Source organism: Macrobrachium rosenbergii, chromosome 5, assembly GCF_040412425.1.
Source record: "Macrobrachium rosenbergii isolate ZJJX-2024 chromosome 5, ASM4041242v1, whole genome shotgun sequence".
In the NCBI taxonomy this organism is placed as follows: domain Eukaryota; kingdom Metazoa; phylum Arthropoda; class Malacostraca; order Decapoda; family Palaemonidae; genus Macrobrachium; species Macrobrachium rosenbergii.
Window position 1 is genome coordinate 27842980 of NC_089745.1, and position 25362 is coordinate 27868341.

At 39.6% G+C, this 25362-nt stretch overlaps 3 protein-coding genes across 11 annotated transcripts in view; 1 reads left to right on the plus strand and 2 right to left on the minus strand.

Annotated features, from left to right (window-relative positions):
- LOC136838628 (DNA cross-link repair 1A protein-like) overlaps positions 1 to 9364 on the minus strand; it is a 105324-nt gene extending 95960 nt beyond the window's left edge. The window contains exons 1-2 of one of the 6 annotated variants that reach the window (XM_067103910.1): positions 8995 to 9304; positions 4506 to 4639 (exon numbers count right to left, since the gene is read on the minus strand). The gene's annotated coding sequence lies outside the window, so the exon portion shown is untranslated. Of the gene's footprint in view, positions 1 to 4505; positions 4640 to 8994 lie in introns of all 6 variants that reach the window. The other 5 variants (XM_067103913.1, XM_067103909.1, XM_067103912.1 and 2 more) reach the window with 5 other exon arrangements.
- Positions 9365 to 12715: 3351 nt separating this feature from the next.
- LOC136838629 (uncharacterized) lies at positions 12716 to 22437 on the minus strand. Of its 4 annotated transcripts, none has more exons than XM_067103917.1 (4): positions 21921 to 22437; positions 17904 to 18081; positions 17008 to 17217; positions 12716 to 15223 (listed from the first exon to the last, which is right to left on the minus strand). In XM_067103917.1, the coding sequence occupies exons 2-4, from the start codon at positions 18072 to 18074 to the stop codon at positions 13883 to 13885; spliced, it is 1722 nt and encodes a 573-aa protein (XP_066960018.1). In that variant the 5' UTR covers positions 18075 to 18081; positions 21921 to 22437; the 3' UTR covers positions 12716 to 13882. The 4 variants fall into 4 exon arrangements, with proteins under 4 accessions (XP_066960018.1, XP_066960017.1, XP_066960016.1 ...); XM_067103916.1 differs by having other exon boundaries at positions 22137 to 22281; XM_067103915.1 differs by having other exon boundaries at positions 22111 to 22202.
- Positions 22438 to 23139: 702 nt separating this feature from the next.
- LOC136838630 (uncharacterized) overlaps positions 23140 to 25362 on the plus strand; it is a 76847-nt gene continuing 74624 nt past the window's right edge. Inside the window, exon 1 of the mRNA XM_067103919.1 lies at positions 23140 to 23606. The gene's annotated coding sequence lies outside the window, so the exon portion shown is untranslated. The remainder of the gene's footprint in view (positions 23607 to 25362) is intronic.

Below are 25362 nucleotides of genomic sequence, written 5' to 3' on the forward strand. Positions count from 1 at the left end.
GGATACATTTTTGTTCAACTAATATGAAATATGAAGTTTTCATAATAAAACCAATATTGTAATACCTACCTGAACACCTGAATTAGCCCTTAATCCTACCAGCCCGAACAACCTCAATTACCATTCCCCTATTGGGAATTTTAACAGCCAGCGTTACCAACGCTGCAGGTAAAATCTTGTCACTGAGCTACCACAACAAACAGTTGGTAACACTGACACAGGTGTGTGCCGGCACGCCCACTTTTCATCAATTGCTTTATTCAAGGTCAAACTGATGTGGGGAAAGGAGGATGGGAATCATTCAGGTGTTCAGGTAGGTATTACAATATTGGTTTTATTATGAAAACTTCATATTGCAATACACCCCCCGAATACCTGAATTTGCCCCATTAACATTTACCAACCTCAGAGATGGTGGCTCACTAATCTGTTCTGCATAGGCTATCTGTTTATTTCTACACTCACCATAATGATCGATGTTTTCAGTGAAGAGACATACTGGAGAGTACTTTGATCGTCAGTCAAGTCAGTCTTGTCTCCGTCCGTCGACCTCCCTTGTGGCTATTCAAAGCCTCTCATGTATGGAGGGAAGTGAAGCAGTGTGCAGAGCCGCTGTCCCTCCGGGTAACCCGTCTGGGTTGAGGAAGGGTCAGATGACCGACCAGCGACGAAGTATCTCGGAATCGACGAGAAGCCTAACCTACGAGCACCGCCTTGGACCCTCGTGGGGAAAACTATCCGCAATGATGAGGGTCTAGAAGCAGACACCGATGCCGCCTTGTTCTCTTGGAAGGAGAAGACTTGCGAACACCTCTAAGGGAACAAGAACCCTGGGCTGCTACCCTTATCATAGCCTGCTGTGATTCAACGGCTGAATTGGTGGTGACAAAATTTACCATACTAGCCACATCTTCCTCCTTGAACAAGGAATTGGCTGAAGCTAAAGGAGTTCTGAGGAGAACCCTCTTATGGACGTCCGGATAATGCGGGGGAAGATGACTAAGATAGAAATCCCGCCTCTTTTTGCTCACAAAAGTCGTTGATGTAGCCAAGGCATTAGCCTGATGAGCCAGACCCATTGATATGGAAGTTATTAAACTGTCAAACAGTCCTGGATCCGAAGGGATATATCCGTCATTCTTTAAAAAACCCATTAACCATGACAACATCCACAGAGAGTGCGAAAGAGCCTTGGTCTGATTACATAACACGTCTTCTAGTGCTGCCGCTTCCCTAAGGGAAATCCCTGCAAGGCGAGACAATGCCGGAGACCTAGATAGGATTGCCTCAACAGATTTGCTGAGTGACAACCTGACACCTGCCAAAGGATTACCATGAACTGAATAGATCGCCTTATGAGGGAAAGAGAAATGTCCTGCCTATTAGAAGTCACCACCGAAGCCAGACGACCGTCCGCCTCCTCCAAGGCCTGCCTAACCGGATCAAACCAAACCAGTCCGTGCAAAAAGGGAACAGGAGTTGGCTTAGTGGCATAGAATGACTTGAATAGAGACTGATTTGATGCATGCGGTTGGTCCGGAGCTCTTGCATTAGGGTACAAGGAAGTGACGTACTCCAGCATACGTCTATAGTCCTTACCAATGGAAAGGGGACATTCTGAATCCTCCAGAATTTCCTGAACCTCTGGATGAGAATCCTGTTCAGCCATGTCCGAACAGTCCAAGACAGATGAAGGAGGAGGAGCTGAACGGTGCCCAGACGATGATGAAGGGTCTAAAAATAGACCTCAAAAGCCAGAATGCTGCATACCTATACCTAAACCGGTACCCGGAGCTGGATCCAAATAGTTGATTCCATGGGGAGGAAGAGAGGAAGGAGCTGACAGACCCGGAACTGCTTCCACATTGCTACCAAAGGGGAGCCGAGTGAGAGAAGCCGAACCCGAGTTACTAAACCCTGCGGGAGGATGCGGAAGTGAAAATGCTTATGGAGGGATGAAGAAGAAGAAGAAGAAGAAGGAGAATGGGAGATAGGAGTTACCAATGACGCTTCAGCAGTGGAAAAGGTGGGTGATGAAAACCTCGGACCGATCGGAGATGGTACCGCAAGCCCAGTCAGAGCCGCGGATCGCAAACCCGAACTACAAGCAACCAGCAAACTCTGGGAAATACCCTGAATACCTGATGCTTGAAGTGGAAGCAAGGGGTTGCACATACCCGAAGGGATTAAACCTGAAGCACCTGAGGTCAAATTTTGCCGAAGCCGAGTTCTCACCTGACCAGAAGATCCCCCTACCAAAGAAGGCTGGACGGTGGAAGGGAAGGTGGAAGGGAAGGGGGAAGACAGAGGAATGGTGTGCGAAGAAAAAGTTACCTGAGAAGAGGGGATGTTGGGGTTCGTAGAAAGAGGGAAAGCAGAAGATGCGGAAGCCGCAGGAAGGGAAGAAGAAGAAGAAGAAGCCAGAGATGAGACTGAAAGGGGAGCAACAGAGAATGTGGGCAAGGAAGGTGAAGCTACAGATAATCCAGAGGAAAAAGCAGAATCCTTAGAACGAAGGGACAGAAGGTAGACCAAATCCGCCCCTCCCTGATAATCCTGAAGCATGTCTGACATAAATTCTGGACACTCCCAAACATATATTCTCTAATGTTAGAAAACCCGTTCAACAAACAACCTCTCACCAAAAGTCTATATCCTTTAGACAGACCCAACAAATCTGCATTATATTCTGCCACATCCCCAGACCGATCACGCGAACCACTCTTAGAAGCCAAAAGAGGCACACCCGAATCGCTTTACTAGATGGAGGCGACCTTGGGCCAGATCGAACCAGAAGCGATGAAGGCGACAATTTTGCCAGAGCACAAATTCCACTAGAAACTGAAACCCCAACAGGAGAGCAACTCTGCACACCTGATGCCTTCTCCTCACTACCTAATCCCGACTTATCCGTCTTAGTCATACCTAGCTCCTGATCCTAACTAATGTTTTCAACACTGAATTTTTCAACAACACTACAAGGGAGTTGGGGGGGAGGGTCCCCCACTGTCTGCTCCACGCTGAGGGGGCCAGCAGAACCTACCCACTTGGAGGCTTGCGGTTCTCCATTACCCTCAGCACCCATTAGGGCTGGTTCTGGAACAGACAGGGGAGCTGAAAAAGAAGAAAGATTAAACATCCTAACACTACTACTATCCTTGCTTGAAAATTGTTGGAAAAGACTAGCTACTAAATTTGTCATATTACTCCTAATCCTATCTTCTAACTGTTTAACTATCTCTGAGCTCATTAAATCTGAAACCGAAGCCTGAGGCCCTAGAGGCAATGAAGAATCCGACTGCCATTTGCTAGCCAACGATTTGCAATGGCAAATGTAATCTTCCATCTGTTCTAACATCCAATCTGAGCATTCATCGCAACGCATTTGTACATTACATTGAATCTTTCTACATGACTGACAAATGGAGTGTATATAATGTCTCAAAGTACTCATCCGTTTCTTGCAAGACAAGCAGGAGCAATGGGCGCTAGCATCCATGGTCGCAGGGGCAGACGAAGTCGAGCTCGAAGGTGCGGTAGTGGCAGGAGAAGAGGAACACTTGTCCATAATGATCAATCAAGTTTCAAGAACCGGTGAACCCAAATCCAAAGATGTTCCATAACGAAAATCTAAAAAGGCTGATAAATCCAAGCAGAAGGTAACAAATCCAGGAGAAGTCAGTAAATCCAAGCAGAAGGTTGTAAATCCAGGGGAAGAGTCAGTAAATCCAAGCAGAAGGTTCTAATCTGGGAGAAAGGTCAGTAAATCCAGTCCAAAAGTCTCAAATACCAAAGAGGAGTCGAGCAATTGGATTAAATCTCGCCTTGCTGAAGGGAACAACCGTTCAGCAGTGCGAACAGAAAGCAATTGACAAAAAGTGGGCATGTCGGTACACACCTGTGTCAGCGTTACCAACCGTTTCTTGTGGTAGCTCAGTGACAAGATTTTACCTGCAGCGTTGGTACCGCTGGCTGTTAAAATTCCAAATAGGGGGATTGGTAATTGAGGTTGTTTGGGCTAGTAGGATTAAGGGCTAATTCAGTCAGGGGTGTATTGCAATACTGTAATTATTTTATGAATAATTCATCCAATATTTTTCCATCACAACAGTAAAATGATGATGGGATTACAGTACTGTATAGTACAACATGAAAAATTCTCCACCCTTCTTTGCACTTTCATCAAGAGTAAGATAAAAAAAGATTCTGTAACCTTCACAACAATATACCATCAGGTATGGAGCCTATTGTTGTCCTTTCTTTTATATTTTACTGTCATATGCAGAGCCATTAGTACAACTGCTGACTCTAGCAGAGACAGCAGTCATTCCGCTGGTGACCATTCACAGCAACAAAAGTCTTTGCTTCTCATTAAATAGCAAAGAATCTTTGAAAAAATTATGTTAACTCAAACTTCTACAAACCAGTCACTATAATTTTGCAACTCTCAAATCACACACAATGTTACAATAAATACAACAGAGCTGTAGCATTGTAGCTGGTACCTTCTAGTTTCAAGATAAGACTTCTTGTCTAACAAATGAACCTTGCAGCTAGTACTCCAGCTCATCCTTTACTTTTGGGTTGTAGTTATTAGCTATAGTAGTTTGAATGTTTTCTGATGCTGTGTTGTCAATACCTGTGCAGTACAGAAAAGTAAAAGTAAAATTATTTTTGGACAATCCTCATATAGGTATGCAGCATCATATGCTTCCTATGATAATTGTACAGTAATATGATTCTGGAGAGGTGGTCACCTAACACCACTTTCCCCACATTACTAGCATTATTAGTGAACTGACTGTACTCAATTACTACTTCAGTCACAGCAATTTCAATGTTTTCTAACAAACATGCATAATTATAAGCTAAAACAAAGGCAACTGCATTTTGAAAGACAAGGTAAGCTTAGCCTATTTCCATTATATACAATACTTTACTTACATTACTTCTAAATTTCCCATTCTCATCACTGGCATGACTTTGAGACACTGTTTTCGTGCCAAACACACTTGCCTACAAGTGGAACATAGATTAAAGAAGGAAGAAATAAGCAAATGGCTATGAATGGAAAGAATACATTATTAAAGACAGACCAAAAGACGACTGATAGGGCACCTCCAAGTAAAAACAGATGGATGGACTTGAAATATGGATAACTTCTCTTCTAGTGACGGAACCTAGTTTTACTTGAATGTTTGCTGGCTGAAGACAGGATGTCATTTTAAGACAAAAAATAGAAAGGAAAAGAAAGAAAACTGCCCAGTTGGGAAATGACATTTATGCTAAAGTTTGTGATTTGCCTGTATGCCACTGTATATATTTAACACATGCAACTACAACACAGAAAGGAAAACAAACAAGAAATATTGATTCACAATCACTAGATTGCAGGCAATTAATAATAAGGTATGCATATTTGACCATCAAACTATCAACAATAATTATATATATTGCTTTGTTGGTAATTATAAAAAGATAATGGATATTTAGCTTTGAACCACTTCTGCAGCTTTCTGGCTGTGAGTTATGGTAGACATGCACAGTTTAATAAAAAGCATTTGGAATCTACCTGTAAACATGGTCATGCTTTCTCCTTAGCTATCATGCCAGATTGTTTCTGTTTTAATGTAGTGATCTGCCAGTAGGCTATTTAATTCACTGTCTTATATGTTTCACTATCTCTTCCAAATAGGGGCCAATCTCCATGTATTAAGGGTAGGTGTATGGTCTCTGCCTTCTACAATACCAACCTCTTTCCCCACAGGGGGTACACCAGAGGAAGGAGTACTACATTCAGCAGTCAGGAGGAAATGGTAGTCTAACATTTCAAGGTTACCTCCTATATTAAAAACTACAAAATAGCAGTACATTATCCCCTGCAACAGGAGCACTGAGAGGGGTGCTTGGCAGTGAGGAAAAAGAGGTAGGCTAACACTTCAGGGCTACATAAAATGGTAAAACTGCTCATAAAAAAAAAAAAGGGATAAGGAGGGGATGGAGTTTCAGTACACTTGCTAACATCTTTCAAAACTCTCAATATGACACTATTCCTCAAAAACTCAAACAAACCCCTAAGTTCAACACAGCAGTCAGGAGTGCAGCAAGACATCTCCACATGACAACAGCAAAAGAAAAAACATTTGTAGATGAAAGGCAAGGGATATTCCCCAACTCATTCCAAGAAGGCTAAACACCAGTTAACTTTCTTGTTGCCAAGTTTAGCAATTGTCTGCAGTTCACAGTGAAGGATACCCATATGTAAAAGGCAATGGTCTGTATTTCCACAAGAACAAAAGATCATTAGACCTATCAAGATAATACTTGCATTACCATATTTACTTTAGGAAAAGGCTGTTAAAGGTCATGTAATACCTAACTGAAGAGTCAAGCAATATAGATCTAAACTAAGGGGTCAGCAACCTAATGGAAAGAGTGTGCCAGATAGCTATGCAGTGTGTTGGAGGGGGGGTCATGATATCAAATGTACTATAAGGATTGCTTAATTCCTTAACCCACAAGGTGCGGTGTGTTGCTAAAATCGATGCTTTATATGCTGTGTAAGGACGACGTCGATATTATAGACTCTTTATTTTCAAATATCGCGGTAAATTTAGTCCCTCCCCTTAGCTCTGTTTGAGTGGCATCAACAGTCTCGCCAGCCATTCAGCTCACTCGTGAAAATAAAAGATGCCAGATTTCTCTTAATCATCAGTATAAAAATAGCAAAACTGTAAACCTTCCGTCAGCCTGGGGGGCGGGACCAGGGAGGCTTTTGTATCCTGAAGTTAAGCAACGGTCAAAGACTTTTATAAATTTTTGTTTATTTTGTGAATTTTGGAGATAATGGCTTTTGATGGTGATGCTTATTCATTTTCTTCAAATAGTGATATCGAGATAGATAATCACAATGACAGTGACGACAGTAATATTGGTTTTAAAGTTAGTGTGCATAGGATAGTTAACATGCACACACATATACACCCATTCAACCAATTAATAACTATTGTATATTTTTTGTACTTTTATAGGTGTTTCTTGAATAGCTAGGGAGTAATACTGTCATGAAAAAATTTGAAAGTCTCAGAAAATACTGCACGAAGCATTCCAAAACTAAATAGTGGCTTTTGAAATAATGTTTTCTTTCCAAAAAATATTCTTTTTAAATATAAGTTTTTAAAAGTATCTTATATTTTATTTTTGATTATTAATCTGCGACACAAAGCAATTACAACTATGTATAACATTAGGTGATAAGTTAAAAAATGAGCAAGAAAATATTGGTTCCATTACTGAAGTTGCAAATGCATAATACTGCTGTCGTCCTTAAGTGGCATCCCCTAGCATCTCTTGGGTTAAACAAGTTAACAACTGTTAGATAATTAATGTCCAGGTGTTAAGCTGGCAGACTGGACTGAAATCCCTCTCGGGCCAGATATGGCCTGCAGGCAGGAGGTTGCTGACTCCTGCCTAAAATATTGGTAATATCACATACCCTAAGTCTGGAAAACCTTTATTTCGATGGTTATTGATGACTGGCTAAGCAGGAAAATTGTTCAACTTATGCAATGCTAAATTAAAGTGTACCGAAACTCTTGTTTACAGTATAGAGTTATTTGGCTGTCTGACAAAATACACCTCAAACTGCTATTACCTTATGGCCCCAAGCTCTAGCTAGCTCTACTGAGGGCTGATCATAACATGCAAATGTGGCAATATGAGAAACTGTCTTTAGCCTAGGCATCATAAAAAGCTGTCAACCTTGCATGTGCAACATAACCTACATTGTATACAGCAATTGGTTAATGGTTCTTTATGAGTCCTTTGGGCCCCAACTACAAAGCTCCCTCTGCCTGTCTATTGTCTGTTGTCATTTCCTATCAAGTCTAACCATAAATATGACTATTTTTATCTTGCTCTAATTTTACTTATGTATAGGCTACCTTCAAAACTTTTACACACACCATAGGCTAATCTAGAAATAAGACTATGCCTACGTGAGCTTACTAAACTAGGCCTAGCCTGCTTTAGCCTAAACCTAATAAAATAATGTGGTTGGATATCCAGGCTGATACAAGCATGTGAGCACCACAGGGATCAGTAAAATGCCCAGGGATAGGCCTAATGTCACCTATTAAGAATTAACAAGAGTAAGCATAACCAATAATGTTAGGGGATTAAGCACCTCGGCCCTCACCATCAGACACCAGAGCGCTGGGTTCCTGTCCCCTGTTGAGGAATCATACAAGAGGTTAATCTCTACATCTACGTCTCTGGCTATGGATGTTTAGTGGTCTACCCACAGCTGAAAGTTCTCAAATTAATACAGCAAACAGCCTATGTTGAATAAACACCCCAGATTACAGAAAGAGTTCAGAGGAATTTTGCTTGAAAATAAAACTGGTAAAACTGAAGATTACTACTGCACCTCGACTAAAACCAACCATTGGGGATGAAAATAGACACATAAACAAAAAAGGGTAAGTATCATAAACATATACAAATCATATAAACATAAGCAAAAACATAAATAAACGGCAATTAATATTCCGGCTACGGTAGACTATAAGTCTTCAGTTTTACCCCAGCATACCCTAGCCTAACCTAGAGTAGCAAGTCCTTGGGCCTGGCATAACAATCAACTGAGAATGTTCCACAAACTTTCCTTAATCTTGCTTAACCACTGAGGTAGGATACACTGAATCACAGGAGATAAATAGGAAGTTAATAATTTTAAGGCCCGACACAATATGGGTTTATATCAAAATATAGTTCATTTTGATTTTTTGTTGTTGTTGTAACATAATAATACAGTTAACTTAATCAATGAGTCAATCAACGTTGACTGTCATCACAATAACTCCAGGATAGTTACTGGACACGTACTGATCGCGACTGGAAATAAAGGCGATGGAGGGGGGGGGAATGTTGCGATTGGTAACACATAACTAAAATTGAGCGAAAGTAAAAACTGAAGACGAAATGTTAACATACCTATAGGAACTAGAGGTGGGTCAAAGTCACCATAAGGAATGTTCTAAATTCTAAACATGTTTGGGCCTACGATGGATGGCTTAGTACTGGAACTTGGCACCGAAATTCGAATCACTTGACTGTGCATACCAGGTATAGAAATGGGCTATTTAGCCTATGAACCAATTTCCCCCGATATGCGAACAATAACTCTGATAATCTTACTATTTAAAGTTCATCACTTTTAAAGAACAAACTGATCTATTTACACGTAAACAAAATTAGGCGCCAAAACTAATAAATATTGCACCATGTTATTAGTAGTAGTAGTGGTGGGAGGGGAGCACGACGTACAAGTCTTTGTATCTGCTCCCTCTGCTCGTTCTATTTTACTGTGGTTGTGCTTAAGTATATTTTTTTTCTGTGCTACCATACGTTTTTGATAAAGCTTTATTTAATAAACTCTAGATTTTTCTAAAGATGATATTTTCAATATCCTCTTTAGACAAATCTATAGATAGTAAAACAATGCCGTTAGTTCCTTTTTTATCTTCCTTTGATCTGGCTGTTGCACGAATCCATATTTATCCATAATATTGTTGTATACGCTGAGCAGTCAAGTAAGCGATGCTTTAGATTTTTAATACTTCTTCGCAATATAAACATTTACTCTCTTTCCTTTTAGTCTTTGCCGGTTATTTAGCTGTAGTTTCCAACCTAGCTCTGTTAATCAGCATAGTTTCTCGATGTTATCATGCCGAGTCTCTCTTAAATTTCCTATAGGTTTTCAATGCTGACTTATCATTTATTTTTCTTTCCCATGCGTTTTTGTTCTAATCTGATTTTTTATTTGCTTTCATTTAATCAATTTTTTCTGAAATTTAATTTAAACTCATTAATATACTCTTAATTTTGCAAAAGGCAAGGTACTTTCTTATTTTTGTTCTTGTCTAAGGTTATTTCATGTAGGAGCCTTTTTCCGTTACTCTTGACAGTATGCTTTCGTTAAAACAGTTTGCTCTTCGTGTTCCTAAGTGACCTTTACTTCCAGTTTTAAAGTGCAACTTGCTGTGTGCCCTGGTGTTTTTAGTAGTTCCGTAAACATTATTACCTATTTTTTTCTACTAATTTTTTTTTCTGAGCTTCATTACTCCCATGGCATACATGGACACTAACGTTGTTGGTCCCTTACAATACAGGCTCTTTATCATCACCCCGCCACAACTTTTACTTATGACTGAGTTAGCTATGTTTACCATCCGTGTTGCCTTGACCCAGGCCCTTTTCAGTTGTTCGCTTGAGCAAGCTTTCGTGTTATTGAGTGTAATACCTAGATATTCTATGGTTTTTTTTAAATGGTATTATTACTCCTTTAGTTTACTGTATGTCTTCTACGTCGTCTAAACTGTAATAGTCATTGAATACTAATCTACTGCTTTCTTCTTAGATTATTTTTAGGCGACATTCACTAACTGTTTTTACTAGAGTTTTTATGGCTTTTCTATAATCAGTACAGCATCCACAAAGAACAATGCCAAGATTCTCAAAATCTAATTCCTAAATACTACAATTGTACCTTGGAAATTTTCAGCGATCAGGTCAGTTACTGATAAGTTGATCCATTACACCCCTGCTTTATGCCCCCGTCCTAAATTATTGAGACAGCGGTGTTGTATCATTTGTATTTATCTTTGTAAGTGCATTTAAACCCTTTGCATTTAATCTGCATTTCATCATGACTTCAGTAAGTTTCCTTCTATCCATGGAGTCAAAAGGTTTCCGGAAATCTATAGATACTACAAACATATGGGGTCGATATATTCTTGTGTACCGCATTCTAGTGTGTACCCTCTTCTTTGCTGAGTGAAACCTGCTTGCAGTTCACGCGTTTTCCCTATATTTTTAAATGGGCTGTTTACAGTTTCTGAAGACCCGCAAACTTATTCATCACACACAATAATAATGCAGACATTCTAAAATCTATACGGCGTACTCCATACTAACTGTCAAATCCTCACTGCCATAACAGAAAACTGGGAAGTCTTTAATTTCTAGGTTGAACACTCGGAAACCACAATCTCCGACCCACCTAGGTAGTGCTCCGAGTTTATGAGCGGGGCCTTTCTGGACGGCGGGCAACGCCAACTATCACGGATTGAAACACACTCGAACACTTGTTGAACTCCTCCGGATTTTGCTTTGGGTGTTTTTTTTAATGATTTTGCTGCGTATAATGCAAAGCAGTCATGGTATGATTATATAGACAACACTGTGTTGAATTCTACAACCTGTATAATATCGAAACTAAGAAAAAATGCCGAAACTGCCGGGTTGTAGTTAGGAAGGGGCGGGGGGGGGGGCGTCGGGTGAAGGGTAGAATATGTCCAGAAAGGCCCCCCCTCATAAACTCTGAGCACGACCTAGGTGGGTCGGAGATTGTGGTTTCCGAGTGTACTTTAGGCAAACTATGATAGAAATGCAATGGTTCACCCTATTTGTGACACCATTAATTACAATTTTTGTTTACAGAACTAAAGATATTTTTAACAAACGTAATATTTCCATGATGATGGCCAGTAATCTTTACAGTCTTTATCTGAGCACTTAGAGCCAAACTGCGCTCCAACAGTAAGTTTAAGTCACGTACTTTGTTAGTCATTAGAACTGCATTACCACGTATATTTAATCGAAAATCACCAAGGTTTCTTAAGCTGTTTCCTTCCCCCAAGATAAATTCAGTTTTGTTTTAATTTGATTTCAACTGCTTAAATTGTCACCCATTCCTTAACGCTAGTAAGAACGTCTTTTAGTTTTTCATTTTTATCACTAATGATCTTTGTGTAAAAATGAATTTGAGTTTCATCCGCCAATAGCTTGAACTTTACCCCCAGGACCCTGTAATATTTTTGACAGTCCTATCGTATAAATGCAAAATAAGATTGGACATAACACACTTCTTTGTGGTACTCCAATTTTTAGTGGTCCATGAGTTTTAGTGGTCCATGAGATGAGTATGAGTTCTCAATATATACACAGTATTTTAATGCACAGTCTTTTAATTATTCTAATGCTTCTTCAGTAGTTCAGAGGGCTGCAAATCGTTTAGTAGTTTAAGTACAACAGCAATGGGATCGAGTGAGACCAAAATACCTCATTTGCCTTCATCCATCATTTCTAATAAATATTTAGATCAGAGCATGCAGCAGTTCCGTAGAGTATAATTATATATAAAGTGACTACCTGGAAAAACATTTACACTTTTCAGATGACTAATGCTTTAGAATGACATTCTAGTATTTTGGACATAAACGCCAGATTCTGATAGTCAAACGTACCTTTCAGAACCGCTTTAACAATACCCACTTTCTCAGATGCAGGGAACTTGCACTCATGATACTAGCATTTATAAATTTCACCGATATATCGGTAAGGCATGAAATATTTTCCCCCTCCAACCAGTTCAGTTAATGGCATCGGATCAACTGCAGAGTTTGCTTCCTTGCTTTTTTTTAATATTTCTATGAAATCTCTTTTCTTCCATTCGTAACAACCACAGTACAGTACATACCTGATTAGAGTGTCACCTTAAGTGGCAACGATATTCTCAATCTCCTCACTTCTCCACATCTCTAAACTTATAGTTCTTCGTAGGAAAAGTATACAACCACAAGTGTCTTCGTAGGAAGAGTATACACCCATAAGTCTATCACGCTGTATATCTGGCTGAATAAATTGCTCAACATACTTTCGTAAAATATATTTTCAGGTCACAGACTATCTTTGGAAATAAACACCTATTTTCTGTACTGTGCAATGCCCCGTTATGTTCGTGTAAAGTTACCGGCATATAAACGTCGCCTTATAAAATATGACATTTGATCTGAAAAATTATAAAGGTTAATCTACAGAAATGTGTAAAATAAGGCAGAATCCACATAAACATCGCCTCATAATTCATCTACAAAATATACTTAAAATCAGGCATTGCACAATTGTATAAAATGACCCAAATACGGAAATTTGAATGAAAAAATCTAATATAATGCAACATGATTCACACACATAGCTGTTCAGTAAAAATGCATCGACTAAAGTAAACATGGATAAATCTAGTTTATCCTCTACAGTTAAGACCCGTAACATACATTTCAGGCAAAATTATTTTTGGTAAAAAATGAACAGACATTCATTCATCTCACATTCTACGTTAGGAATCGATTACTTGAAACAAGTAAATTAACATAAAATAAACGCCAATATGTAGAGACGGGTAAAATGACTAATTTCAACATTTTCGAAAAATATGTCTGAATCTTAGTTCTAAAATCAAGCTTTGAAACATCTGTTGCAAGGAAGAACGAGGGAAAGGGTACTCCAGTGAACTTTACAATAATACATAAACTGTCAATAAGCTAATCCTTATCAGCTGACATAACCCCAAATCACTAAAAAAAAAAAAAAATCATCAGTATATCAGACACTAATTTTACCACTTTCCTTTAAGATTTTACTTCAAAAACTCTTCGGAGGATTTTTTTCGTTCCACTCACACTAACTCTGGTAAAAAAAATTTGGTATTTAAAATTGTTCTCGACATTGCAAGAAACTAAAATAGCAATTCCCTGACATATCTTCAGGAATCTGCATGAGAGGTGAAACTTAGTCGACAACTGACATCGCCCGATTTGGTCGTTTCCTAACAAAATATACATAGAATGCAATATACAATCTTATTAACAATAGGGATTCCGTGTCAGTGGACTGCCCTGTGATAAAATGTTAAAATTTCACAAGAATTTTTACAGTGAAACTTATTACTGCACACACTTGCACAAGAAGAGGATTTTGCTTAGTAATATATTCTACTAAGCCATAACGTCTAACTTGAATCCACAAACAATAACATCCATCAGGTATACGGAGTAACTAGCCTCTCTTTTTTGTAAATCACTTTAAGATCTGTACACTTGTATTGCTTCTTTAGGATCAAGTACTTCTTGTAGCCAAATTCAGACCCTACCACAACTGTGGACAGGGACGGCAACTTTCTTAAGCTACGCCTAAGGTTCTCTAGTGTCCCTTCAGCAATACTAAGGGTCTTCAGGTTCTGAAAACACTCTGTTTCGGCTAATATCGAAAGATTGTTCTTTCCTGGGATGTGAAGAACTTCCAGGGAAGTTGCTGCTTCTACCATAATTAACAAGAACTTTTCAATAAACTCATCAACAGGGATCCAAAGGTCTGGCGCTACTCCGAACAAGCTCAAAGGCGAGAACTTTGCAAAGGTGACCGAAAGGAACCTTAATTTCGGCATCTCTGTCAATTTCATCTCCGGACTAGTCGTCAACTTCATCATAAGGGTCAGTTCCCTCAAGTTCTTGCATCTGCCGAGGCCTTGAGAAAATGTGTGTTTGTCCTCGGTTGTTTCTATGAGTCCGTAAACATGCAGTTCTGTCAACGTTTCTGCCAAATCAGTTAACGTCGGCGAGATGAACATCAAAATTCTTTCGTGGTACATATAATTAACCGAGGTGACTTGAGGGGAAGACATCATCCCTTTTCGAATTTCGGCCAGTGCTTCACTAAAGGTTAAGCTAAGGTTGTATACCTCAGCAGAACAAACAAACGAATTGTTATACTCACCAGAAAATTCTGCGCAATATTCTTCTTTACAATATGAGTACACTTTCTTACTGTCGTCGGCTTTGACTACCATGAGAGAAGGAGAAATGAAAGGTCTTTTCTTCTGCATGGAGTCATATGGTAATGACACTAAAGAAGTAAGTTTGACCTTTACCCTGGGATAGTAATGATGAAGACAAAATACCAACTGCAACACCTGCCGAGGACAGATATCGAATCTGAAACCTATTTCTCTCAAGTTTCCGAATGTCCTAGGGACATCTTCGCTATTATTCAAACATTCCGTCACGTCCTCTTTATTCTTGTTTCTGAAGAACAACCTGTAAAGTGGGCTTTCCAGCGACGTGAAGCTGCTGATGTACATCCCTTCCACGTCTATCATCAGGGTGTCCAGACTGTGCCTCCTGTGCTTTATGGCTTCGAGAACGGGGATGTTTAGGTTGCACTGAAGGTGAATCGTCGTAAGTTCCGAAGCCAGGTCAAATATCAGTGCCAGTAATGAGGGGTCCATTAACTTCAAGCTTGTATCACTGAATTTGGTGAAGTAGAGCTTTCCCATTGCCCTCAGTAAAATATGGACTGCCTGGCAATCCCTGAACTGAATGACCTGAAAAAAAAATTGATTAAGAATTAGGATTATGTACCAACATTGACTCCAAAATAACTCATAGTTTGCTAGTTTAATGATGAACAAGACACTTCAATTATACGATTTAATCAACCTGTCAAAACCCTCCTATCCCATCCTTCTAGTTTAGCAACAAATTGAACAGGCCCCTGTTTAGCTCTGAGCTTCCTTAAAACATACCTCATCTAGTTCTGAAAACTGTATACGCCTCTACATAGTTCTGCGATTTCATTATAAATGCTACCCTTAAAAGCTATTCAGCTTTATTATACATTCTTTTTCTCACCTGTATGCTGAAGACTATTACTGTACACCTTAGGCTTCACCTTGTTGTACAGTATATACAGGGACCTTAACTTATGCTCCTGCACAGCTAGGGGCCTTAACCATACATTTCCCCATGCGGTTGTTGGCATTCCTAGTGCAGCTGTATTGGAATTGGGATATAAAATTTTGGCCAACAGCCAAGCGCTGGGATCTATGAGGTCACTCAACGATGAAACGGAAATTGAGAATAAAGGGTTTACAGGTGTAACTGGAGGCAGACCTCACAGTTGCACTATGAAACAATTGTTATGCGAGGGTCGAAATGGAAGACGGAGGAAAGATAATATGAACGGAACCAGCAATAAGAATGAATAGGGCTGCTGCTAAGGGCCGAAGGAAAGCTGCAAAGAACCTCCAGTAATGGCACTAACGCCACCCTGCGGTATCGCATCTGTAGGTCTTTGTCAAACATCCCTGTGAAGCTGTAGGCCTTTGTCATACACATCCCTGTGCAGCTATGGAACTTCCCTATGCAGCTGTAGGCCTTAAGTCATACCCGACCCTGTCCAGCTCCAGCTGCAGGCCTTGTTTTACATGCCCCGTACAGATGCAGGACTAAGCCTTGGACGCCCACAACTGCAGGCCTCATGCCTTGCATGCTCTTGTACAGCTGCAGGTTTCCTTAGACATATCCCTGTACAACTGGGAACCTCTGACATCCACCCGTACAGTTTTTACAGATTTTATGAAATTTAGGCTGTTAATCCAGACACGGGACACTTTTGGTCATTCAGTGCTTAAGACAGTGAAGACTGGGAGTTGGAGTGGTTGAAGAGTGACAGAAAAATCCAGAAAATTAAGCAGATGACGTACAATGATCTAAAAGTAAAACTGGGAGAAAGCCCCACAGTTGCACTAAGAATTCTTGGATAAGAGAGGTTGGACAGCAAGATGTACTAAAGCATGCGGGGATGGAGGTAAATTAAAAGGCTGAAAGCGAATACTACGGGCCGAAGGACGTTGCAAATGCCCTTTAGTAATGCATACAGCGCACATGAGCTACACTGACAGCGCTGCCTCCTACAGGGACAGTTTTCATTTTGACCTACATAGATTTGCTTTACCTGAACTGCATATGTTACCTTTACAGCTGTGCCCTTCACAGTTTATTAACTCTAAGTCCTAAGTGCTAATAAGTCTAAGTCCCATTTGTCGTTAACAGAACAGCTGCATCAAAACAATTACCTCTTGAAACAATTTTTTCCAACTGACGAAAAATGCCACTTCCCTTGCTAGTTCCCCAGCCAAATAAAATTCCGTTCGTTATTCAAACTGCTCTCCAAGAAGAATAATACAGAACTTTTCCATACTAACCTTCTAAAAGCTCTACTCAGTTTAACACATTCCAGCAAAGTGAACAACAAACCGATGTCAGTCCAAATCCCGCACTGCATACGAATAGAAAACGAAAAACCTACTTCGATATCAAGACTTACCATCTCTTGCCACCTGTCGACAGTGCCCACTTCACAGCAGAACAACAGTTGTATGATGAACCTGAGCACGATCGGAATCCGCCTGTAGGTCTTCTTCCAGTCCAGAACATCCATGAGTGAGTTAGAGATGCTCAGCCTGTTGTTTGATCTTATATGGCCCAGGAAATCTGCTTCTTGCCAGTACCAGTCCTTCATTTGCCTGAGCAGACTCTGAAAAAGAATGAAAACGACGGAAAAAACTACGCACTCTGAAAAAAGCTCATGAAACAAGTGCTTCTAAACATCTTAACTAAGACATGGTCTCTCAACACTAAATCTCAAGATATCTTAACAGAGTCGGGAGGTCTCGAGAAACAATCTCAACAGACCCTTAGGAGAAATAAACTTAAATTTTTCTGTGTTTGCGCTGTTTATAAGAATTATAAGGCTGAACTCTTGAGTAAGGAAAACTTAATAAACGGGTAATGATTACCAGTGCACATAAGTTAAACACGTAGACAGTAACCTAGTAAAAACTGACCGAAGCAAGGGTTATTACGAATTATAATAGAATTAACAGCTGAAAACAAACTACTGTAAGAAACATGCTCGAATGATTCCAGTCTACAACAATCATAGATCACAATGTGTTCAGAGAAAGGTAATCACATAAATTGTAGAGCTTAGGCACAATAGCAAACTAGTACTATGTAAGAATTGAACCTGTTGGCCATGTTGACTGCTTTGAACAATGCAGAATGTCATTACCTAACAGCAAGAAAGGCCATCTTTGTATAAAGATACTACCTCTACTTACAGCAGCTACATGAACAATATTACTTAAAAGACCAGCATATCAAAAGCTGAAATGACTCGCTAACATGTCTTCAAGGTTCCAGTCAAGAAATCAGCCTTACTAGCATATGAATTTTATAACGATAGTCCTGGTCTTCCATATCCCGGTCTAGTCCAACCTCGATGCACGGCAGAGCTTTCTTGATGATGTGTAAAGCGAACCTGTCTGCAGCCTGCTTTCTGAGCAATTTTGGGGTCCTCCTCAAGGATTCTTTGGCGACTGCTGCAGCCATTGTGATGCTGGAGAGAAAGAAAATTGTTGGGATACAACGAGACAAAATTCTTTGCTTGGATAAGGGAAAGGGGTCTTCTTTTCCTTTGAACCAAACCAAAGGGCCTTAAAATCTTAGGCGGCAAGGTAATTCCACACCACCAGATTTTGTATTAACTTGGTTAGTAGCAGCTTAGCAGACCTAAAATATATCACCGTATACAAACATACGCATGGGTGAATGGATCCGACAATCATGGTCGGTTAAAATACGTTATTTTTAAATTCTGAATTCAGTGAGACAAATTATGAGCAGTTACGACATATGTAATGAAACACTTATGACAAGCCATGGAAACAATCCGATAACTCTTACCTGGTTTTTAAAAGACCTTAGTTTAACCAGACCACTGAGCTGATTAACAGCTGTCCTAGGGCTGGCCCGAAGGATTAGACTTATTTTACGTGGCTAGGAACCAATTGATTACCTAGCAACGGGACCTACAGCTTACTGTGGAATCCGAACCACATTATACCAAGATTGACTGATTGATTAATTGTGGGTTATCTGGCGTCACAACTACCAAGAAATTAATTTCTATCACCAGAAATAAATTCCTCTAATTCTTTATTGGCCGGAGACTCGAACTCGGGACTAGCAGAGTGCTAGCCGAGAACTCTACCGACTCGTCCAACCAGGAACTCTTACCTGGTTTTTAATGCTAAAAACTAAATAAACAGATTTCAGTTTAGTCCGCTTCCTAAAATTAGTTTTTACCCTGCTTGGCTGCGCAGTGTCTCACCCTCGGTAACTTTGAGAGGTATTGAAAATATACCACTGGAAGACCATCTCACCTGAGGCCTTGTAAGCCAGACAGTGCAGCACTTTGATTGCCTGGGGTCCTGGGCAGAGGAGCCTCACAGCAAACGCGGGCCGCAGTTAGCATTCACTTATGTTTTCCTATGTAGAATACCCACCTTCAAATTGCCTGTTACATAGCATTTGAATTACTTATGTTGAAATGAAACAATTTAACTCAAGTCCCATGTAAAAAGCTATATAATAAGTAAACATTCACCGATGCCATTTGTCTTATCAGTTGGCAATGATTTTCCACAGAAAAAACATCGAAAATATGGATATTATTTTCACGAAAAAAATAGTACTACGTCATACGATTTATGCGAATACAGGTTTCTGACACTTTTCAAATATATATCAATTTGCAACGATTTAACAGGCATTATACAAAGAAACACGTATATGTCTTTAATTCCAGGAGATAAAATAATTGGCACGTATTTTTACTATACTCTGGGGTCTTCGACAGTACGCCACCCGGGTTTCAATCGTTAACCTATTACTTCAATATAAAAGGCGAGTTCCTACACTATAGCAGAAGACAGAATTCTTACATATTCAAAAATAAGTCTAATCCTTTTCGGCCAGCCCTAGGAGAGCTGTTAATCAGCTCAGTGGTCTGGTAAAACTAAGGTGTACTTAACTTACATATTCAAAGGTGTTTAGTCTATAATGCTCCTGACCTAGCTTTTAAGGCCAATTTGTAAAAAAATGTGCAGATGTTTTTGACTGTTTAAAAAGAAAATTTTCAAAACAGGGCAAACACAACCTTGAACCTGTTACATTTTCCAACATACATTCTGAACATTTACTTTAGGCTTCGTTCTAGAAATTCGATCCTATGACACTACTAGTATTATTTGGTCAGGAAGTTACTACAAATTATATTTTTGAAATCTGAGACTATAAAGACTCAGGAATCGTCAGGCCACATATCCTACTTCCATCTGCGCTTAAATTACATTTAAAACATTCGAGTTTAGTTTTCGAAATTAATATGCTGGTCTTTTTCGAGAAGCGGGATGTCTTGTGACTGGATTGAATTATAAGATTTAAGCCAAAGGCAAAGAGCTGGGACCTTTCAGGTCATTCAGAGCTGAAAGGAAAATAGTAAAAAAGCTTAAAAGGTGTAACAGGAGGAAAACCTCGCAGCTGCACTATGAAACAACTGTTAGGAGAGGGTGATAAGTGAGATGGAAGAATGAGAATATGAATGGAGCAATCAAGGGGTTCCTGCTAGGGGCCGAAGGGACGCTGCAAAGAACCTAAATTAAGGCCTACAATGCGCCGCGTGAGGAGCAATAATTGCACTATCCCCCCCCCTACGGGAAAGTTTCATGTGACTTCCTACTGAGCAGCCAAAGGCTGCATATCAGGCACCCCCCATATCTCCCTTTTTTTTTTTTTTTTTATGAGATCCTAGTCCAAAGAAAGCGCTCTGCCAGATCTCAAACTCATCTTATACACAATAACGCAGACATTCTGAGATTTTAAACGGTAAGCTCCTTCCTATTGAATACACACTACCATACTGTCTTAAGACTCGGAAATTTTTCTCGATCTAATAATTATTTCTCTTGAAAGACTTAACAGTTAAAGTTATCCTGATATGAAATGGGATCGTACTGTAGTCTTGGGTGGCAAATTTAAAGGTTCCAACACTCAAAATGCGTCACGGCTCGAATAACTTGAGACCACCTATGTTATTCTTGTGTTGCCTCCATCCGCTGGCTGTATTAAACGCAGAAAGTCTTAAAGAAATTTTGGGCACCCTGTCTCGACTTATTACACATTCTGACCATCACTTTGGCTGGTAACATTATCTTGGTGGCAACCCAATTCCACTGCGTTAGGTCACTCGAAATTTACGGGGGGTGAAGGCGCAGATTCTTTTATGAAGTCTGTTGAAACTCACTGCAATTCTCAACCACAGGAACAGTATCAAGAAATATTACTGGAACGAGTCTGGCTACTTACAGTGCCGCAAAATATGTATGGGAAAAACGGGAATAACTTAGTCGGAAAATCAAATAGTTACACGGGTCATTTTATTCTCGATAACAGGGAAGAAAATTCCTGGTGGATGTAGAATTTCGAGGTGCGTCCCATGCCGGAGACCTGGTTTAAACCCAGACAAAATTGTACCCGGTAGGTCCTTGTGTTGTATGAAAACAGATTAGCAATCCTTGTGGAAGCGTTTTCTTGCATACTCATCACTCTCCCTTATATAATTTGTATGGTTTACCGTATGGGTTAATTAAGTTGTGGGTGCCGTCTGGAAGTTCATAAGCAAGTTAAGTGATCTGATTTGATTTTATGAAATTTAGACTATCAAGCCAAGCAATGGGGCACTTTCGGACTCACAACGTGGAAAACAATGAAAATGAGTTGGAGTGGTTGGCAGCAAAGTACAGAAAATAACGGAGGTTAAATGTAATTATCTAAAAGTGGAACTGGGAGAAAATCCCACATCTGCACATAGGAGAAAGAAAGAAGTTGGACAGAAGGAATAAAGAAAGGAAGCGATAATGGAGGTAGCGTAATAGGCTAAAATGTGGCTGAGGTTAGAGACAAAATGAGACCTGTAAATACCCCTCTAGTAATGCCTACAGTGCAACACGTGAGGTGCATTGACAGCACAACCCCCTACTGAGATAAGGCAGTTACTGCGCTTTTCTAAGGTTGAAAAGTTTGTGGTAAAATTTCAATTCAACTGAGCTAATTACGTAGCATGGGCATTGCCACTCTGGTTCAATTCATCTGGGTAGAAAGATAATTCGTTCTTAACGTAAAACGACCTGAATTTTTTCCCCAGGCTCAACAACCCTAACCTCTGGTTTCAAAAATGTGTCAAGTGTTTCTGTGGAAGACCTGGATAGCATTGACAAGCCCTGCCAGGACTAACGTCCTGGTTTCAGTTAATTTATGAATTCACTTGCTAATACACATTTCAAATGCGATCGTCGTATGGACTAAAGGTAGAGGAATCACTTATATTTGACTTACTTATATGAATCCAGACAATACAGATCGGTGTTATAGTTTCAAAAGCCGTGATCAGATGATACTAGTTCAGTCAAAAGCGGGTAGCAAATTCAGTTTCTAGCGTGGACGACAGGGTACGTGACATCACATTACAATTAACCGGAGCAAAAAAGAGCGCACACACTCGCCATCAGAACAAATCCTATTTTACCCACAAAACATCACTTGATGTTTTACCGTAATTTCCACAGGCGTTGTAACAGTACTGAGGAAGACCGCTCTTAAAGTGAACAACCGTGCACCTACAATGGTGGATGATTGTTTACTTCATTCGGAGTGCTTTCAGAGCGAAGGTTCTTCCTACAAGATCTGGAAAATTCTCGTACGAGACACTTTATTTTCTAGAATGTCGGGAATGTAAAATTGGGAATATGGAATTATATTAGCGCTATATATTGCGAACAAACAACTAAAGAACTGTATCTCCTAAGACCATTTTTCTTGTTATATCAGGTAGACTAAGTTACGGGGATGGACTGAAAATCATCAGCAGTGTTATTTAGTGTTAATAAAACTGTCATAGTGCAGTTTTCGTAAAATCACATACGTAACATCAAATTCGATAATCAGGCCTACTAAATAACTTTGTAATATATATATATATATATATATATATATATATATATATATATATATATATATATATATATATATATACATAGACAAACATACTACACACACACACACACACACACACAAACAAAGTTGTCGTCTTGGTCACCACTCGAAGGGTTGTTTCTTATTAACAGGTCTTTACAAATGACAAGGTTTTTAAATGACCGGTACCGTTCGTGGCAAAGCGGAACAGCAAAAGCTTTTTAAAAATTGTTATCATTTCCTGTCTTAGCAATTTTGTAATTAGGCTTTATACATCTGTTCTCATAATGTTCCGTTGCTCGTTTTACTTCCTTCATCTTAGTCCATATATTTATTATTAATGCATTTGCGAGGTACATTGACGATGTGCGTTTGCACTTTGCAGTATGCCTTTGCGTTGAATAAGGCCTAAAAAAAGGGCAGCTCTGTTTCCGCATGTCCAGTACAGTTGTGGTTGCATTCTCGGCGTCACTATGGCAGCTCCCAGTGCATTAAGACATTAATTTCATGAACTATTATACAAGAAATTGCCTCTAGTTTTTTCATGACGGTATTACAAAATGTTTTTGCAGCTGAAGGGAAATAAACGGCTCTAGTTGATAATGGATTTACTTTACAGCTGAAGGGAAATAAACTACTCTAGTTAACAAAGGATTTACTTTACCTTTGTTTTCCGTATACGGCTACATCATTTGTTGCTGTAAGCCTGTGAGTCTATTCTACAGGCTGGTGTATTAAAAACTGTTTGCATTATGTAGCCTAAACTAGTTGTGATTGCATACAGAGGCTGTTGTAGCCCATCTTGTAGTCATGGTAGTATTAGTCTGTGGTCTTGGGGATTGAAAGGGGCTTTGTAAAGGTGAGGAAAGCGTGGCTGGGAGTGGTCTTGGGGATTGGGAGGGTCTTCGTAAAGGTGATGAAAGCATGGCTGTCGAGACCGGGGAGCATGGCGATTTGGTTGAAAGGTTGTGGTTGTGGGACGTCGAGTCCGTTGTTTCGAGGGTTGTAAGTTTACTTTGGAGTTAGTGCCCTGTACTGAAGTCTAATAAGGTGAGTTTTTGGTTATACATTTTTCGTGTTATTTTAACCTACATTATAACGACAGAATATGTAGAGTAGGCCTATATACAGCATGTAACAAATGGAACTAGCTTACTGTTATAACAAATGAAGCTGGGTTACTGATGGGAGTTGTGTCTCATTTCGTACGTATAACAACACAATCCATGAAAACAATAACTGCGCATTAGCTAAGTAGGCTAATTGAGTATCACTTGTGGGTAAGCTTAGATATAAGGGTAGGAATACGCTATATTAAGCCTTGGTTAAATTTGACTGGGCCTAGGTTATGTTAGTAAGCAAAGTAGAAAAAACACTTATCCTACATTTATGGGTTGGTTTCTTGTACCTGTATGTTTGGAAAAGCGCTACTTTGTAGATCATGATAAAGTGGGAATATCTTTAGATTAGGTCATCACTCAAACCAAACACTCAAGAGACGCAAGGAACGTGTTTTGGTGTAGAAATCAACAAATATAACCGGAGCTTTAAGATTTATACGGCTTCATTTTATTTGTATAGTACGCACCTGAATGATATCATCCAAATCCTTCCATCCCCTTATATTAGAAATGCTTTTCCATGTGTTATTCCCATTATTGCATTCTTGTAGGGGTCCCATTATTACAACATTCTTGTAGGGGGGCATTGTCGGGTCATATTCGTAGTGTCAACGAAGTAAATGCTGGGATGTGGTGGCTCCATAGTCGACAGGCGTCCATTACCATGCAGTTGCGCTTTCAATCGCTACATGAAGTGACTGATACCCATCGCAGACGCATAATGCAAACGCTACCGCAAATGCAACCTTACCTAAGGAAACAACACTACATTTTGATGTTCTGATTTTTGCTGCAAAGGCAAACGCAACCGCAAACTCGTTAATGGAAACCTAGGCTAGGAACGATAATGCGTTTGACTCAAGGTCTATTGCTTAACAATGGGCCTGTCGGGCCTTTTCTCTTGTAGAACAAATGATGGTTTTCTTTTCTGTTTTGATGGTGTTGCGGAATAATTACCGATGCAATCTTAATTCGAGCCGTGCTGATACGATGTTAAAATTTCAACTTTATAATGTAGTCAAATCATCACTCAAATAATGATAGGTGAAATTCGAACGAATATCTCAACGAATGTATTTATTTTCTATGGTTCTGACAACATAAATTAACTGAGGAATTTCATAATTCAGAAAAACTGCCGAAATTGATATTTAAATCAGCTCCGTGGCGAAGTTGACAAGAAATTTCGTGGTTCTGAACGTGAATAACTAGGCGATTATCTATGGCTCAGAGTGTAACCAGAGAATTCTCCACGGCCCCCAGCGTGGGTAACCTGAACGTCCTGACGAATACCGGAAGGCAATCCTTCCCAAGAGCATTTCGACCACAAATACTGCGAGGGCCAGCAGCAAACCTAAGGCCAAGACATACAGCGCTCCTTGGGCCTGTTTTAGCGCATGAAAAAGAAAAGAATACCGTTAGACCAATATTAACTTTTTTTTTATTGAATGAATCGAAATTATCGTTCATTAATAGTGGAGAAGTATTCAACTGACAGTCCTTATGCAAACATACTTTTTTCACTTTTAAAAAAATTTCAGTTGTAGAAAGTTTACATGTATTGTTGTGTCATTATGATTATTGATTTTCATTCCATAAATATGATAATTTTGAGCTCACAATCTTACCTGAGTGATCGAGAGCGGCTTAGGCCCATCTGAAGTGATTTCTGCTTCACAAGGAAC

Coding starts and splice junctions, on each gene's coding strand:
- LOC136838629 (XM_067103915.1), bottom strand. Junction 17,218..17,903: donor GTTATAAAATTCATATGCTA/GTAAGGCTGATT, acceptor ATTCTTTTTCAG/AGTCTGCTCAGGCAAATGAA. Junction 15,224..17,007: donor TCGACAGGTGGCAAGAGATG/GTAAGTCTTGAT, acceptor TTTTTTTTTCAG/GTCATTCAGTTCAGGGATTG.